A 16,230-nucleotide genomic window follows, 5' to 3' on the forward strand; every position below is an offset into this window, starting at 1 on the left:
GCTTGTATGATCAGGGGACAACAGGGCAGGCCCTATGAGGAGAGGCGACGGGACCTGAACCTGTTCAGCCTCCAAAAGAGAAGGCTGAGGGGGATCTAGTGGCCTGTTATAAACTAGTCGGGGGGGATCAGCAGGCACTGGGGAAGTCCCTGTTCCCCCGAGCACCGCCAGGAGTGACCAGGAATAGCAGTCACAAGCTGGCAGAGGGCAGGTTTAGGTTAGTTATCAGGAGGCGCGACTTCACAGTCAGGGTGGCTAGGGTCTGGGACCGACTTCCAAGAGAAGTGGTGCAGGCTCCTACCCTGGGGGTGTTTAAGAGGAGGTTAGATGAACACCTCACCGGGGTCGTGTGACCCCAGTACTCTTTCCTGCCATGACAGGGGGTCGGACTAGATGATCTGCTCCGACCCTGGAAACTATGAAATCAAACTCCTCTGTGTGCTTAGTTGCCTTTTGTTGATTTACTTCATGATTAAAGTTTGAATCTGGCCTGTTCTGGAAGGTGTAATGTCTTCCTGCTTCTTCTCTTAACCTCTTCCTCATTACCAGAGCTCCTATGATTGCATGGCTTGCTTTCTTTGTAGGATCGAATGATGCTGTCCCTCCAAAATTTCCAGTGAACGTACTGGGATCAAGGGAAGAGAGTCCTCCAGACGTAACTATTAAACACAAAGAGGGTATCTACAGTAAGAGGCCTGAGCCCAAGCTAGCCTGGGGAAAAGAAAAAATGGCACCACAAGAATCTGATACAGGTAATGAGATGGCATACATTTCTTCTGTTCTCTATTTCTTGTGGGATATTGTGTGGTAGGAACACAGGACTAGGCATTGGGACCTGTGGTTTCTAGTCTTAGTACTTGCTGATATTACAGGGTTGTACTCAAGTCTCTGAACCCGTCTGTGCCTTGCTTGGTAGATTAAGAATACTTGGTCATGTGCAGGGGCCTTCAAATTGAAGTATATATTTTGAGGTCATCCAATAAAAGGTACTAATTTGTGAGTGATCGCCCATTGTCACTAGTATAAAGTATGATTCTCCATCAAGCGTGGGAAAGGATCCTGAAACCACTGAAGCAGACAGCAATTTTGTGATGATGAGAACTTGACCGGATGCTCTGCAGACTTGATGGCCCTTTTGTTGGTATCTAGGGAGACCCGATGTGGCACAGCCCGGCATCGGTTCATCTCTGTGGTGACATTTCACTCCAGTTGATAGCCATGTGTCAGGACTTCTCATCCCCCCTCCTTTCAGCCCATCTGCTTGCGTTTTGTAATTTCAGTTGGTTGGGTTGGAAGGGACCTGAGCAGATCATCAAGTCCAACCCCCTGCCACGGGCAGGAAAGGATGCCGGGATCAAACGACCCCAGCAAGGTGTCTGTCTAGCCTCCTTTTAAAGACCGGCAGGGTAGGAGCCAGCACCACCTCTCTTGGAAGCTGGTCCCAGATCCTAGCCGCCCTGACCGTGAAGTAGTGCCTCCTGATGTTTAGTCTGAATCTACTCTCCATCATCTTATGGCTATTATTCCTTGTTTCTCCCAGTTGTGCTTGGGGGAACAGGGACTCTCCCATTGCCTGCTGATCTCCCTTGGCCAGTTTATAGATGGCCACCAGATCCCCTCTCAGCCTTCTCTTGTGGGTTGGTTGATTTGAAAACAAAGGATTGATTCTCGGAGGCCAAAGGACAACTTTACCACTGCTGCATTTTTATTGTAAGTTCAAAATCACAGAGTGGCTACCATTCCTCTTGCATTTGGCTACTAATTCCACTAGAGAGAGATGTATTTCTCTGCGTGGCATTTTGAAAGACATATTGTCACAAACGAGGGAGGGCTCATTGCAAAGAAGTCATGTAAGTATAGTCAGTAATGAGGGGGGAGACCAGAAACACTTAAGTTGCAAAATAGGCCCTGAATTGCAAGTTCCCTGCTCTTTTTATAGGTAGAGGCACATGGACATCTCCTTTGGCGCCCATCTGCTCCTTTTAGCATGACATCAACTCATTAAATGAGGCTGTTTAATAGGATGGATGTTTATGGACTACTTCAGTGCAATTATGGTTGTCCTTTATGAGCAGACAGTGCAAGATGACGGGGGTGAATTAATTCCTCGAAGTACATACTGATTCAGCAGTGGGGATTCCTCTTAACGTTTTGCTTGTTCCTTGAAGCTTTTCTGCTCCTGGAGAGTAGAGCTGTGTTAAATGCTGTTTTAGCTTCTGATATTGGTGTGTGCAACACAGTTATAGATCCTGCCATGTTCATTTTGCTCACTTGTTAAGCACAGCTGGGACCTACGCCTGTATTTTCTACTGTATTCAGTGCATGTGGGGGTGTGTGTGCAACATTTACTGTTGGTTTACAACAGTGACTCTCAATCAGGGTGCTGCAGCATTGTGGGTTGTCTTGAGATCCTTTCAGGGGTGCCATGGAGTGTCGCACAACGTTAAATGTGCAAACATGATGCACAAGAGAAACCCAGAGATGTCAAATAGGAGTCCAGATCCCTTCTGCCCTGCTGTGGTCTTCCTGAGTTCTTTGCAACAGAAGAATTGCTCTATTTTTCTGCATTAAAAAATCAAGGGAAAAATTAGGGGCTGACGTTTTCCAGTGGGTGCCTTGAATCTATCAAGGGGTTGCCTTGAATGTAAAAAAGTTGAGAACCACTGACTTACAACATAAAGCCATCCTTCTCATGAAGGGAATAGTAGCTGACCTCCTAGCCACTGTCTCTGTTAGGCTTCAGGGATAGGAATGATGAACTGAAGAAATGATTTCTTCTAACTTCTTGGAAAGAAAAAAATATTAGGAAGCCTGCCCAATGGAAGAATAGTGCCAGATTAGAGCAGCACATTATGGGATTTTGGGTCTGTTGTTGGCAGCTTCCTATGTAAGAATTTAGGATAAAGTATAATTGCTATGCAAAGTTATATGTAACAATGTACTTGCAAGAGGTGAGAGTGGATTTCCTTCTTCACTATATATAGATTGTATTTGGGAGTGCTATTTATGATTGTGCTGCCTCGCTTTGTATTAAAAACAGAAGGGGATGCAAAAAGTGACAAAGATAAGAGATTTTGAAAGTAAGATGTATGAGGAGGTGTTTAAGGAGTTATAATGCTTTGTGCAGCCCTAGCATCTTTATCTAGGGATCTCAGCATTTTACCCAAAAAAACCCCTAAGCTGTATAGCTTTTCTTGAGTTTGAAGTGTGCTATCGTTGCGAGGGGCTGGGTTGGCTAGGCCCCAGTTTTGCTGGGTGAGGCTTTGTTCCAAGTTTTCTGCACATAGTACTTACTAAACTTAAAGAAATTATATGAGTATAACTAGAGAGACTTTAATCAGTGTCAACCCTCTGACTCAACTGGCTGGCAGAGGGGAAGTGCACAGGGATTTATACATCCAAAGCATGAAGGTGGAACATTTACCTTTCTTATACCTTTGTTATGTCTTGAATAACTATAGAAACTAATCATAAACCAGTGACCACATAGACACCCATATAGGTGTATCCTATTTTGCTATCTTGGTATGTGTGCCAGTTATTTCTTTATGGTTAAACCTCCCTGTCTTCCCGGAAGATTTCTCATTTGACTTATCTTCCAGGTCTGATGTGCAAGGGCCTTGAAACTCCCTGCTTATATTTTTGGCAGCCCATCTGGGCCTAGGTTACCTATCTGGAAGGAAGAGGCAAAGGGGGAACCTGGTTAGAAGCTAAGACCTTGTTCAACTAAGGAGATAAAGTGGAAAGGAGATCTGCTAGGTGCCGAGGTCTTGTTGAGCTAATGTTTTGCTGAAGCCTTAGCAAGATAGTGTCGGGTACATGGCCTCGAGTCTATCCAGCAGTTATCACCTGTTGGGAGGAACTCGGAGATTGACTTGCCCCAAAACCCTTACGCTTGAGCCAGTGGCAGAGCCAGGACTTAAACCTAGGAGACCTGGATCCCAGTGTTAAGCTCTAACTATGAGATTCCCTCCCTCTTTAAAGGAGTGAGGGGTATAGCTCCTTGAAAACGTTTGAGAAATGATAGGGAAGGGGAGTTTAATTAGAGTTAATTCCATTCCATTTGTGCAGCCTCTTTTACCTGTGTTGAAAACCTCACTGACTACTGTTAGCTACTCGTCATATGCCTCCTTGTGAAAGTGCTCTTTTATCTTGTATTAACTTTCCCGTATTTAGTTTAAGGTTATGACTCCATGAAACGCATCTTTCATACACTTGCAGAAATCGAGTAGGGCAGGGGTGTCCAACTCACCTGGGGTCCCTGGCTGGATCCAGACCAGAGGGCTCCTTGTGGGCTGGATCCAGCTCAGGGTATGAAGGTTGTCACAGTGGCCACTGCAGTGGTGGCAGCGAGGGGTCCAGCAGCAGGAGTGAGCCCAGGGGCGACAGCAGCAGCGATCCAAACTTGCTGCCAATGGCCATGCCCAGCGGGGCCACAAGTCCATGCCCCCATGCTGCCCAACTTCTTGGGGCCCACTGGTAGCCCAGTGGGGCAGATACAGAGGCTCTGTGGGCTGGATCTGGCCTTCAAGCTGTGTTTAACCCCCCGACATAGGGAATAGACAGTTTGCAGTAAGTCAAAAGGCAGGAAATCCCTGCTTAGCTTGACCTTCTACAGAAATGTGCTTTTAGGTCCGACTCCTTGTCCTCTGCTTTTTCTGCTGGGTATAGCCAAAACATTACTGTGAAAGGTAAAGTGATTATGTCTTGACTATGCATTGCTTCACATTCATGAGGTTAAACCATTTTTGCCAGATGTACTGCAGTTGGGACATTAGTCAGGAATCTAACATAAAAGCTGTAGCACTTCCGTCCATGCGTCTGTCTGTCCATAACGCTCTGGGACAACTGTGCACGCGCGGCCTGGAGCCTTACTGGCAGACAGACAGGTGGAGGCAGAAGCGATCAGGGCCAGGCTGTGTTTCCCCCGCCTCCCCACCTGCCATTCATGACAGGCATTTTACTAGTGAGAACGTAAGAACTGGCTGCATCAGCCCCTAGGTCCATTTTGTGTAATATCTGATGTCACACGGTGGCGGAATATGTGTATTCGGAGAAAAAGTACAAATTAGATAACCTTGTAACATGACTTTGCACTGAGTCCCACTAGACCATATTATGCATATATAAAATCTCTTCTTATTACAAGCAAGATTATAATTAATACTTTGTGCACCTATTTGAAACTCACTCTGCACGTATTTGTTTTGGCATAAATGCCCTGAAGCTACACTACTGTGAACTGAATAGTCTCGTTGAATCCTACATGCTAACTACAGTCGGACTTGGCTGCCCAGTATATGCAGTACCTCCAGGTCGTACACACTGTGATCCAGGAATTGGCACTGGTTCTCTGATAAATGGTATCCTTCTACATTAGTAGTGAAATGATGCCCCAGCCTGGCACTAAGGGGCATTGTACTGTTAGATATGGTAAGAAAGGTGTTTAAAAAAAAAGGGGGGGAGGGGGGTTCTGGCTATTTTTGCTGATTATCTCACGATTCTGTTTACAAGAATGAATATTAACCTCAGTGTCCTGCTCAAATTCCAGTTTGGATAATTAAGTACAGCCTATCTAAATTCCTTCTGCAATCTCTGTTGGGCATGGTGTTCTCCTTTACTAAATCATCCGCAGACCTTTGTGTACTATTGTTAATGTTGAAATGCTATCTAGACGTGGCTGCAATTTAGTAATGTGTGAGGTTACTCCTTTATGTAGCCTATTTGAGAGAGTGGTTTTAGGAGGTGCCTTAGGCCTGAAATTTCCCTATGTACCTGAAACTGTTTATGAGGAAGCAAGAAGCCACCATTGTGAAAAGAAATAAAGCACACTGTCCTTCTTTTCCAGAGTCTGCAAATCCTTTGAAAGCTGTAAGAACAACCCATTCCGTCTTCAAGTCAGCACAGTTCTACCTTCACCATCCAGTGCCTCTGCAGCATGAGGATTACTTCCTCTTAAACAGCGAGCCCTTGGAGGGGTACCCTGATACTGGACCCAGCAGACTTCCTTCCAGAGATTGCTTCCAGAGGATGAGAGCTGCAGAAAAGGACCAGTGCCCACCTCCTCTTTATCGTGAAGAGGACAAGGAAGATGAATTCGCACCACTAGCCACAGTACTCGATTACAGCAAGATTGAGGACTCCAAATTCTGCGCACCTGCAGGCAATGAAGCTTTTCGGAAGGAGCTAATAATCCAAAATGACAAAAGGCAGGCAGGCCAGACGAAGGCCAGAGATTATCCACCACGAAGCAGCCAAATGATTGGCTTTCAAGTGAGGCAGAAGAAGGATCTCCCACTGAAACAGAGTACTGAATCCACTGGCAGCTTAGATGACCTCTGGGCCAAGTTTTTAGAGCGCCAAAAGAAGCACCCGCTCCCTAATGTTCGGAGCAATGAGCTGTCTTTAGTGGAACGCCTTGATCGACTAGCGAGAGTCCTCCAGAATCCCGTTCGGCATACCCTGATGCCTGCAAAGGAGGAGAGCAATTTTGGAGGAAGGACTAAGGGAAGGGAACAAAAGAAAATCAGACTCCAGGACAGGAACGAGTCTGATGCTCATAGGAATGCATTGCATGCTGAGGAAAGGCCACAGACCAGTTACGATAAAAAAAGGCTGACCGAATCTCGAAAATATAGGGCAGGAGAAAGAACCATCAGTCGCATCAAGCAAATCTTGGAACAGCAGCAGTACTCGGATACCTTGAGTGACACCTCTTCAGAGACCAAGCCTGCCAACGACCACAGCAGCGTGGCAATTACTACCACCTCTGAATCGGACGTGGTGTCCCAAACAGAGACAGAAATGGCTACCCAGACTGAGGTGAGCAGTTCCATTTCCACCATTGACACTGCCAGGCTGATCAGGGCTTTTGGGCACGAAAGAGTGCGCGTGTCACCAAGACTGTCCCACCTGTATTTCACCATCAGTCAGCAGAAAAGTCGCTCTGACATTTGGGGCCAGGGAAGCAGGACAGGAAAGGGCGTGGAGTATCTTAAAGCTACTTATGCTGAGCTGCATAGAAAAAGAGAGATCCAGGTACGTGATCGGCTCAAGAAAGGGGCATGCTAATGTTCTTTCCTAACGGGTTGATTGAAGCTGCATGATAAATGGAGTGGGTAACTTAGCGGGTGTTCTTTATTTGCAGCATGGTCACACACGTGTCTTAGAGGGGGTTGTTACAGGGCAGGCGTCTATCACCAGATAAATCTCCCTAAAACAAAATCAAGTTCTTTTCCCCTTCTCTCGGAAAAAACAAGGGCTGCAAACTCTCTTGCAACATTGTTTTCCCATCTTTTCCTACCTCCATTCACTTCCTCCTCCTCATTCTTTCTCTTTATGCTGTAGCAGAGGGGTTGGCAATCCCTAGCACATGTGCCAGAGCATGGCACATGAAGTGGTTTTGCTTGACATGCCACAGCCCCCTGGTTCTGCGCAGGGCCCTACTGCCCACCGTAGAGCCTGGGCTGGTTGCCGCCTGTTGCAAGCAGCCTGGGCTCTGGGCAGGCTCTGTGGTGGGCAGCAGGATCCTGCCCAGAGCCTGCGGCAGGTGGCGAGCAGCCCGGGCTCTGTGGTAGGTACCCGCGAAGCTGTGGGCAGCTGCAATGCAGTCCAGAGCCCTGGCCTGGTTCTTTGCTGGCGGCAGCTCTGCACGTGCCTCGGGGAGCACAGTGGCAAAGGGGCTGGAGCTGCTTTGCCACAACAAGCACTGGGCCCCTCGAGGCTCCTCGCCATCTGCCCCTGGCACGCCAACATCTTTCATGTCGAGGCTGTGGGTTTTTTGGCAATTAGCCCCAAAACACTGCCGACCCCTGCTGCAGCATCAGAAGGTCTGGCTTTTATCGATACGTTAATAATTTATTAGAGATTCCTTATCTATTACTGTAATCCTTCAAAGCAATCTGGGAAAGCAAGGCTGCAGCCTTCAGCTCTATCTGGTGACTTTGGCTGTGCTGCCTGAGCAGCTCCTAGGAGACTTCAATCTTGTTTTGTATGATTTGGAATTTAGTAAGAATTATTGTGTTGATATGAAGGATTTATTTCATAGTTTCATAGTTAGTAGGGTCGGAAGGGACCTAAGCAGGTCATCAAGTCTGACGCCCTGCCATGGCAGGAAAGAGCACTGGGGTCAAATGAAATGGGAATGAAAGCTGCAATGGGATTTCAGAACTTTTTTTGCCAACATTTGGTAGTGGTAGTTAATAATGACACTTTAGATGGGTTAAAGGATAGACTTTTGCTTGGAGAATTTTTATTTGGAAGTCTAGTTCAAAGTTACTCAAAATGACTGAGCATCTTTTTACTGGCTTTAATTTTTTTTGACTTGTCCCCTGGGCACATCTACATGTGAAATTAATGTGACATAATAAACTCCAGCGCATACTGCACTGGAGTTTATTGCTCCTGGGCAGTGCATTTACATGTGCACCCAGGACTGCAGCATGTTGAACTGGGTTGGAGCAGCCCCGGCTGGCAGGGGGAGGGGCCCCCTGGGGTCAGCCTACAGCCCAGATCTGCTCTGACCCGGCTCAGCGTATCTGCACGTGCAGTGCTGCACTCTAAAGAACGCCACTGGCGGATAGTACTTATATCTACAACTACTAGCCTATGGCAGAGTTAAGTAGTCTACTGCGGCCTAATAGGGTTGCACGTGTAGACAGTGAGAGTACTACGGAGCTAATTAGGCTGCTCTGCAATAAACGCCTCATGGATGTGCCTTGGAAAGGAGGGGCTGTTAGCATGGGTTTCTTGGAGGTAGCGGGCAACATTGCAATCTAGTTGGTTTTGTTTAAAATTTGGTGGTTCCCGTATTTTTTCAACGTTACTGTATTTCATTCAATTTTTAAGGGAAGAAAATGATGGTGCCATCAATGCTAATCTGCATTCTCATTTTTAGACATAGAGTTGATTTTTTTTTTTTTGAAGCTTTTAATAAATGTTGATGTGTCATGTAAGTTATTAAGTACATGGGAGAAAATGGAGCCTTTTCAAGGCTAATGCTTGGCAAGTGGAGGGGGGGCACATGATTTTATCCTTAAATGATCTAAAAATTGCAGTTTTAGACAGACGTGTTTCATTGGGTAAATTTGGTATTATTTAGTAGACCGACTCAAATAGTTGGAAAAAATCACTTTTCTGATGCTATATGACTACATATTTCCTGACGCTAGATCACTTTTTACATTAAGATTATTTGATCTATGGGCCCGGAACACATTTTTTTCCTCGTCAGCCCTACAAATGCCTCCTGTTCCTTCTTGGTTTATTAACATCACCAGTCAGATGAGCTAAAGTTGAGGGACAAGTACCTCTTGTTTTAATTTGAAGGGTGGTGCTAAACCTAGATGGCCTTGGGGGTGCCAGAAGGGAAGGAGAACATGCATCTACCTTAAATGTGGAGGGGAGCAAATTAATCTCTGCAGTACTTGCAGGTGAAAATCTATTTTATAATACTTGGCATTTATATAATAGAAGTGTGAGGCATATTATTTCTGATGCTTCGACTGAATAGAAATTCAGCTTGTCCTTCCGTAGTTATGTGGGAGTGATACAGGCAACAACAGCAGTGTCTTGTCTGTCGTAATAGAAGTAAGCAGGTAGATTCAGAGACAGAGCCTGCAATAACGATAATTTTATTTATAGAAACCCTTAATTCAAGATAAGGCATGGTACAAATTAGATTATTATAAACTACTCTCGGCATGAGACAGCACCACTTCTTACAGCCATCTTTTTTATAACCCTGGTTTTTCTGAATATATTATTATTTCTGCTTGCACAGAATGCCAGCAGTAAGTGATTGAAGCTTGGACCATCCTCAGAATTTATTATTGAACCCAATTTCTCAAGCCTCTCTTAAAGCAGTATCTGGTACCAGCCATAAAACTAAAGTTTGCCCTGAGTTTAGTACAAATGAAAATAAGTAGATACAGATGGTCAGTGGTGAATAGTTGCATATACTTAACTTTTGCTCATGTGGAATGAAAATAGCTATTTGGAATGTGGAATAAAGAGTCTCTGCAGGACCTATATTTGGATTTAATCCTGTTCTCTGATAGGCAGGTGTGTGTCTGTCTTGTAAAACCAACTATTGCTCTAGGAGATCTTGCAGGATTTGAAATGACGCATGCCAATATGTCTCAAAATAAAGCTTTGAATGCGGAAAATGAGATTATGTGCCGCGTTGATGTGGTGACTGAAGGTACAGTAGTTTCAGGGCAACAAAAAAAATAGCTTCTGCTTATTCCTATGTTTAGTGTGATGAGTCATTAAAATAAGATACTAATTACAGTGATAGGAACAAAAAAAAATCAGATTCCTAATTAAAAACGAGACTCAAATTCTGTTGTAGCAACTGTTTGACACCTCTTTGAAATCGAGTTCCGGGGAAGCACTGTCAATAAATGTTCTGTTTCTCAAACACTATCATTGCTCTTTGTATAATCAAAATGCAGGGATTGTGAAATACGCTAATCATAGTCACAGAAAAAATACTGTACATTTAAATGACAAGAAGTTCATTGCATAAACTGACAAAGGCATGCCATTCAATACTGTGTCTGTGACTGGTTTAGTTTTGAGGAACAGAGGCATTGGTGCATGTGCAATTAAAATATGAGTAATTTGTCACTGGACTAATCATTATTACCTTTTTTGTCAGTGCGCTGAAGGCTTGGTGGGAGCCCTACTGATTTTGTATAGAGAACACTTTTGGCCTCTAGAAACATACAGGTGTAGAGAAGAGGGGCTAGACGGGACCGCTGGAGGTCGCATCTAGTCCAGCCCCTGCCTGAGGCACGATCAGCCCCATCCAAACCATCCCATGCAAATCCACCATCTAACCTCTTAGCAAAGCTGCACGGCCAACCCTGATGCAAAACAAGAGAGAACCCCAAACCTGCCAGAAGTAAAAGACCCCAGCAGCCAATTTTAATTGTTCTGGACTTGGCCCGCTGGGCATGTCTACACATGAAATTAATGCGACGTAGTAAACTCCAGCACATATTGCACTGGAGTTTATTGCTTCTGGGCACTGCATTTTCACGTGTGCCCGGGATTGTGGCATGTTGAACCTGGTTGGAGCAGCATCCTGCTGTGGCTGGCAGTGTTATTAAAATAAGTTTGAGAGATCCCAGGAAGAGACCCACACCCCCCTACTACAGAGGAAGGCAAAACCCCAAAGTCCAATCTGACTGTGGGGTAAAATTCCTTCCTGACCCCAAATATAATCCGTCTGACCCTGAGTGCAGAGGCAAGACCATCTAGCCAGGGACCTCTGCTAGTTTAGAAGCTAAATCATCATTTCCAAAAACTGCGCACACAGGCAACTTCTGGAATTTGCTACTGGTAACTTATTGGTGATAAAGGTACAATAGGACCCAGTTGATTTTAACGTCCAGGTAGCTCACAACCTGCATTAAAGATGATTCATCTGTTTGCTGTGGCTCTTATTTCAAAGGGCTAGGTGAGACTGCTGGGGACTTCACTGAGCAGAGACAGCTCCTTTTAAAACAAAAGCAACAGTGAACAGCCGCAGAAGTCCCACACAGCTGTTTATTGCAGCTCCATATATCCCAGTTAATTTGCAGATAGGTCATCATGAAATATCTGGGTCTGACTGTACTGACCTGTCAGGTACTGAGGTCTGCAGCATCTTGTAAATGTAAGGGAGGCTCTTGTGTGAGTGGTCACATGAAAGTGATGATGGCTGTCTCCTGAACAGTGGAGAAAATGGCTAATTATTGATAATGAGTCACTCATAGATAATTAGTCATCATTTCCAGTCCCCTTGCAGTGATGAATTTAACCCTATTTTATTGTATTAGCCATGTTCCTGCTACTGAGATCCCTCAGTCTTGTTTCTGCAGATTACCATTTGCTGGGTAGGTTTTGTCATAGTCAGGAACATTGACTGGTTTTTTTCTTTTTTTCCTGCAGAATAGAAAGACTTATTAATGCCTTTCTTGAAAGGCTTCTGTTTTCTCTTGTTGACATTGCAGAACTAAACAGTGCTGCATTTCAGACATCCAGTACAGTCTGTTCCTCTGACGGTATTCAGATAATGTTTTAGAGGGTAGGAATGTGAGGCCCCCTCCTAGACCAGTGGTTCCCAGAGTTTATGGACCAAGGGCCTTTGTACATGCCACATTGTTTGCCGTGACTGTTTGCACAAGCAGGTTTTCCGGATGCTTTAAAAGTCTTTCTGGTTCATTTAAGTAAAACTCCTGGGACATAATTGAGTTTGGCTAGCTACGAATTAAAGCATCGCGTCCATGGAGTCGTTGTGTGCAAACACAAAGGCACGCAAAGATGTGTAATGAGCCTCTTTGTCCGCCAGATGGTGTTCTGACTTTGTTTGTAGTTCACCCCTTCCAATTGCTTCCACTTTTTTTTCCCTTGTACCGTTTGCCGGCTCTGTGCTCCCACAGCTGTGTGGCAGGGCACGGGCTGGGGGGCCCCGTGCTGGGGCGGGGAACAGAGCTGGAACATCCTGCTCTTCTGCGATGCTGGCCAGGGGCTGGGCTTAATTCATTTGAAAACCAAGTGCGTGCAAACGCTGATGTGATGCTCCAAAATAAACAAGTTTAAATTTTATAAACCTATTCAGTTTAATGAGGGTTAAACTCCGTGGTGTGTACAGGTACCCCTATAGACTACTCTCAACCCTCAATGCTTTTCTTATGGGTCATGATGCACCCTTATCTTCAGACTTTTAATCAAAAAGGCAGAAGCAAGTTCAATCTGTGGACCAGCTACAGACCAGTTACCTTAGATGGTTTCACAAACCACAGATGGAAACTCCTGCTGTAGAGGATTGTGCTTTCATGAGGGACAGAGCATGTTTTTCCCTTGAAGTTGCACAGAACTTCTCTTTCAGGCCGTCCTGATTTTGTGATCAGCAAGCCCGGATGAACATTCATTCCCTGGTGAGATGCTTATCATGGCACTGCTGGAGTAGGCAAAGCAGGCTTCTGCCTTAAATACCATCACTGATGGGAGATAAATGCTTTATCAGCACCCATTAGGCTTGTGTCCCCAAAAGTGGAACAGACGAGTGTTTCTGCTACAAATGAAAACGTATATCATGGGATCTGCAGGAGAGCCTGCATAGACGAGCCATATTGTCCTGTGAACATAAATATTCAGTGCCACACCACTTTTGAGCAACCCAGTACCTTGCCCAGGATGGCATCCGTCTATAGAAACCATGGCCAAACACTGTTCCAGCTAACAAGGTGTTCACACAGCTCAGCTAGCACATGGGGTTTAAAAAAATCTTTGTTTCTAACCTGAATTTTATTGAATAAAGTAAAATATGTCATGTATGGGAGCGTTCCTGGAATGACCGGGGTAGTAAGGGGTGGCCAAGCTGTCAAGCACTGTCATTTTTTTACTGGAAGAATAAAGCTCCTAGCTAGTTGGGTTGGATGTCAGACATATACCTCTGTTCCTCTAAACGAGAGAAAGTCAAAGTTAGCTGACCGGTGTAGGATATCAAGCAAATATGCTGGTAGGCCTGTGCAGACTGGCTAATTGAATCATTTGACAGGTTTGTGGTGCGGCAGATAAAGCTGAAGCTGTCACTTGTGTTGTCTTGCAGCTTGACGCTCCGTCCGCCAACACCGAGTCGACTTAAAATGCAGCCTCTTGTGTTTTGTTTTCCCTAGGTAGCAGACTGCGTTTCATTAGACTCTGTTTCTACGGTCAGCAGTTCCTGGGGGCCAAGCTCTGCGCTCAGTACCAAGCGCCGCGCACGGATGTTGAACAAGGGCATCCAAGCAGGTGAATTACTCAAGTCCGCACTTTGCGTCTTCCGGCTTTTATTTCTTCAGAATCTTCATAGAGAATCGCTTCAGAGTCTGAGACGTACCTTTTGCTGACATTAGGCGCTTGCCTCCCATGCTTTGTACTCCCTGGATCCTTTCACAATAAGGTATTGCTTGGAGATCAGATTTAGGCATTTTCCTTCTGTTGGCTGGCTCCCACTGCACCCTGTACTCAATTTATTAGCTCATCTGTGAGTTGTGAACCTAGACTTGAAATCCACGTTGGTACCAAAGAAGTGACTTCTCGGTCCTTCATATATTATTTTGCTCTTGTGAGAGTTGTATAAAATTCTAGCAGATATTTGGCTATATGCTAGTAGCAAAACACCTTTTGTGAGCATTTGGCATTTCAGCAGACTGGTCTGTCAGCTCACTGTGTCTCACGTCGTCCCGGTAACATTGGACATCTCTTGTCCGTTGCTTAAGACGTGATTTGACAGTTAACTGGTATAAATTTGGGTGTCCAGGCTTCTCCTTTTCTAGTGACAGTTTTCATTCCAATCGGTCTCTGAAATTGTCCCTGCCAGACTACTTATGGGTAAGTAGTTTTGATGGACAAACCAAATATTCATTTTTTATTATCGTGATTTTGGTGCAGGTGTGCAAGCAGACTTGGCGTTTGAGGTGGGAAATTTTTGTAACGTTCTTTCATGGGTGCCTTATCCTGAAACGCATTTAAATATATTTTTACTTCTCAGTTGCAAATGATCTATTAACAAATGTAGTACATGTGAAATTTAATGTTGGTAGAAAGTGCAGAACTGAAGGCTTTTTTTTTTTTTTTTTAATACTATTGTCAGCGGCAGCACAGTATTCACTGATATGGTGCTGTGTAGTGAATCGGATCCAGGGGTATTTCCAGCAGCTGTGGGAAGGGGAGTTCGTTCTACTGCCCCGTTCAGTCTTGACCTCTGCTGAGGCTGTCAGCAACTTGGTTCCAGTTGCATTTGTGTTTTTGGCTCCCAAGGTGAACAGACACTAGAAAATTAATGGCACTGACATTATCATGTAGTAACATCCCTCAGCCACTATGAACTTGAGCTGAGGATTTGAAATGGTAATGTAAAGGGCTGAGTAAAGAGACAGCCTCAAGACTTAGCCTCTAGTCCACTGCACTCAGTCATTTTGTTTAAGATTAAAATTAAGTGGCAAAAAGCCAGCAAAAACTGGTGGGTGTCGCACTGTGAATTGCTAACCTCACCTTTTACAGGATAAAGGTGTTCATTTGGAAGTCTTCCATCTTTCTTCTGGTCCGATTCAATCCTACTTAACCTCTGAGTTCTGACAAAGTTAAGAGCACAGCAGTATACTTGCAAGCCATTTGCTTAGTTAGGCTTAAAGATGTGGGAAGGGTTTCTCTGCTCCATACACATCATCCTTGTACTCCAGGCTAATGTGCCTTGTTCTCTGTTTTGAGTTACAGGAGACTTGGAGATTGTGAATAGCGCAACTAAGAAAAACACGCGAGATGTTGGTGTGACTTTCCCCACGCCGAGATCTGGCCAACCAAGGCCCTGGGAACCCTGCAGTAGCGCTGATGGTGTTTGTGGGGAGCCTGATGGACTGGTTTCAGATCTTCAGATGCCACTAGGCAAGGGTAGACAAAAGGGACACACGAGCAGCCTGCTCATGGACAAGAAGACCAAAAGGAACAGGCCACAGCTGCCACAAGGTCAGCCCCAAATATTGTAGGCTTGCTAGTAGGAAAGCCTGCATATCTCATGCCAGGCAGTTTTGTATCAGTAGTTCACAATGAGATCTCTAGATGGTTCTGTGAGCACAGTTCCAACTTTTTCAGCAAGCATTTACTTTTGGTATGCCAATATGCTGGAGTCTGATTAGGGGCAAATAACTCTGGTCAGCACAGTCAAATGTCATCTTAATTAAAAACTTCTAAAGAGTATCTGCGAGTTGTATTTGAATTCCACAAGGCTGTAAAACAGGATGACCGAGCACTGATTTGCATATTACAGTTTTGAAAGATGCAAAACATTTGCCCCTCAGAAACCTCTGTACAGAGCCATAGGATCTGTTGGGCACAAAGGAGCTTTAGAAATGTGGAATGATTAGACTCCAAATGGACTAATAAAAGGATGAATGGAAGGGCCCTGGTTCCATATTGATATATTTCCATGAATGCTTCTGTGTTGATTGATGGTCATAATAACAGGACTGGAAGGGGCCTCTTGGGCCACTGAGTCCAGTCCCACATTTGTAGATAACTATCTAAAGAGCCCTAAAAACTATCTCCATCCCCTCACGCAGAGCACAGCCACAGAAAGGGAGGGAGGGCAGAAAGGGATCTGGGAGTCATTATTGACTCCAAGATGAACATGGGCCGACAATGCGAGGTCACGGTTGGCAGGGCTAACCGCACCTTGTTGTGCATCCACAGGTGCATCTC

The 16,230-nt window shown here is 45.0% G+C and overlaps 1 protein-coding gene across 6 annotated transcripts in view; it reads left to right on the forward strand.

Annotated features, from left to right (window-relative positions):
• ALMS1 (ALMS1, centrosome and basal body associated protein) overlaps positions 1–16,230 on the forward strand; it is a 96,176-nt gene that overhangs the window by 58,685 nt on the left and 21,261 nt on the right. For 5 of the 6 annotated variants that reach the window (XM_019553176.1, XM_019553178.1, XM_019553177.1 and 2 more), the window contains 4 exons: positions 585–752; positions 5,849–7,038; positions 13,668–13,782; positions 15,250–15,498. In XM_019553176.1, the coding sequence (XP_019408721.1) occupies positions 585–752; positions 5,849–7,038; positions 13,668–13,782; positions 15,250–15,498 (1,722 nt within the window). The remainder of the gene's footprint in view (positions 1–584; positions 753–5,848; positions 7,039–13,667; positions 13,783–15,249; positions 15,499–16,230) is intronic. The other variant, XM_019553181.1, reaches the window with a different exon arrangement.

Source organism: Crocodylus porosus, unplaced genomic scaffold (assembly GCF_001723895.1).
Source record: "Crocodylus porosus isolate Cpor-Errol unplaced genomic scaffold, CroPor_comp1, whole genome shotgun sequence".
NCBI lineage: Eukaryota > Metazoa > Chordata > Crocodylia > Crocodylidae > Crocodylus > Crocodylus porosus.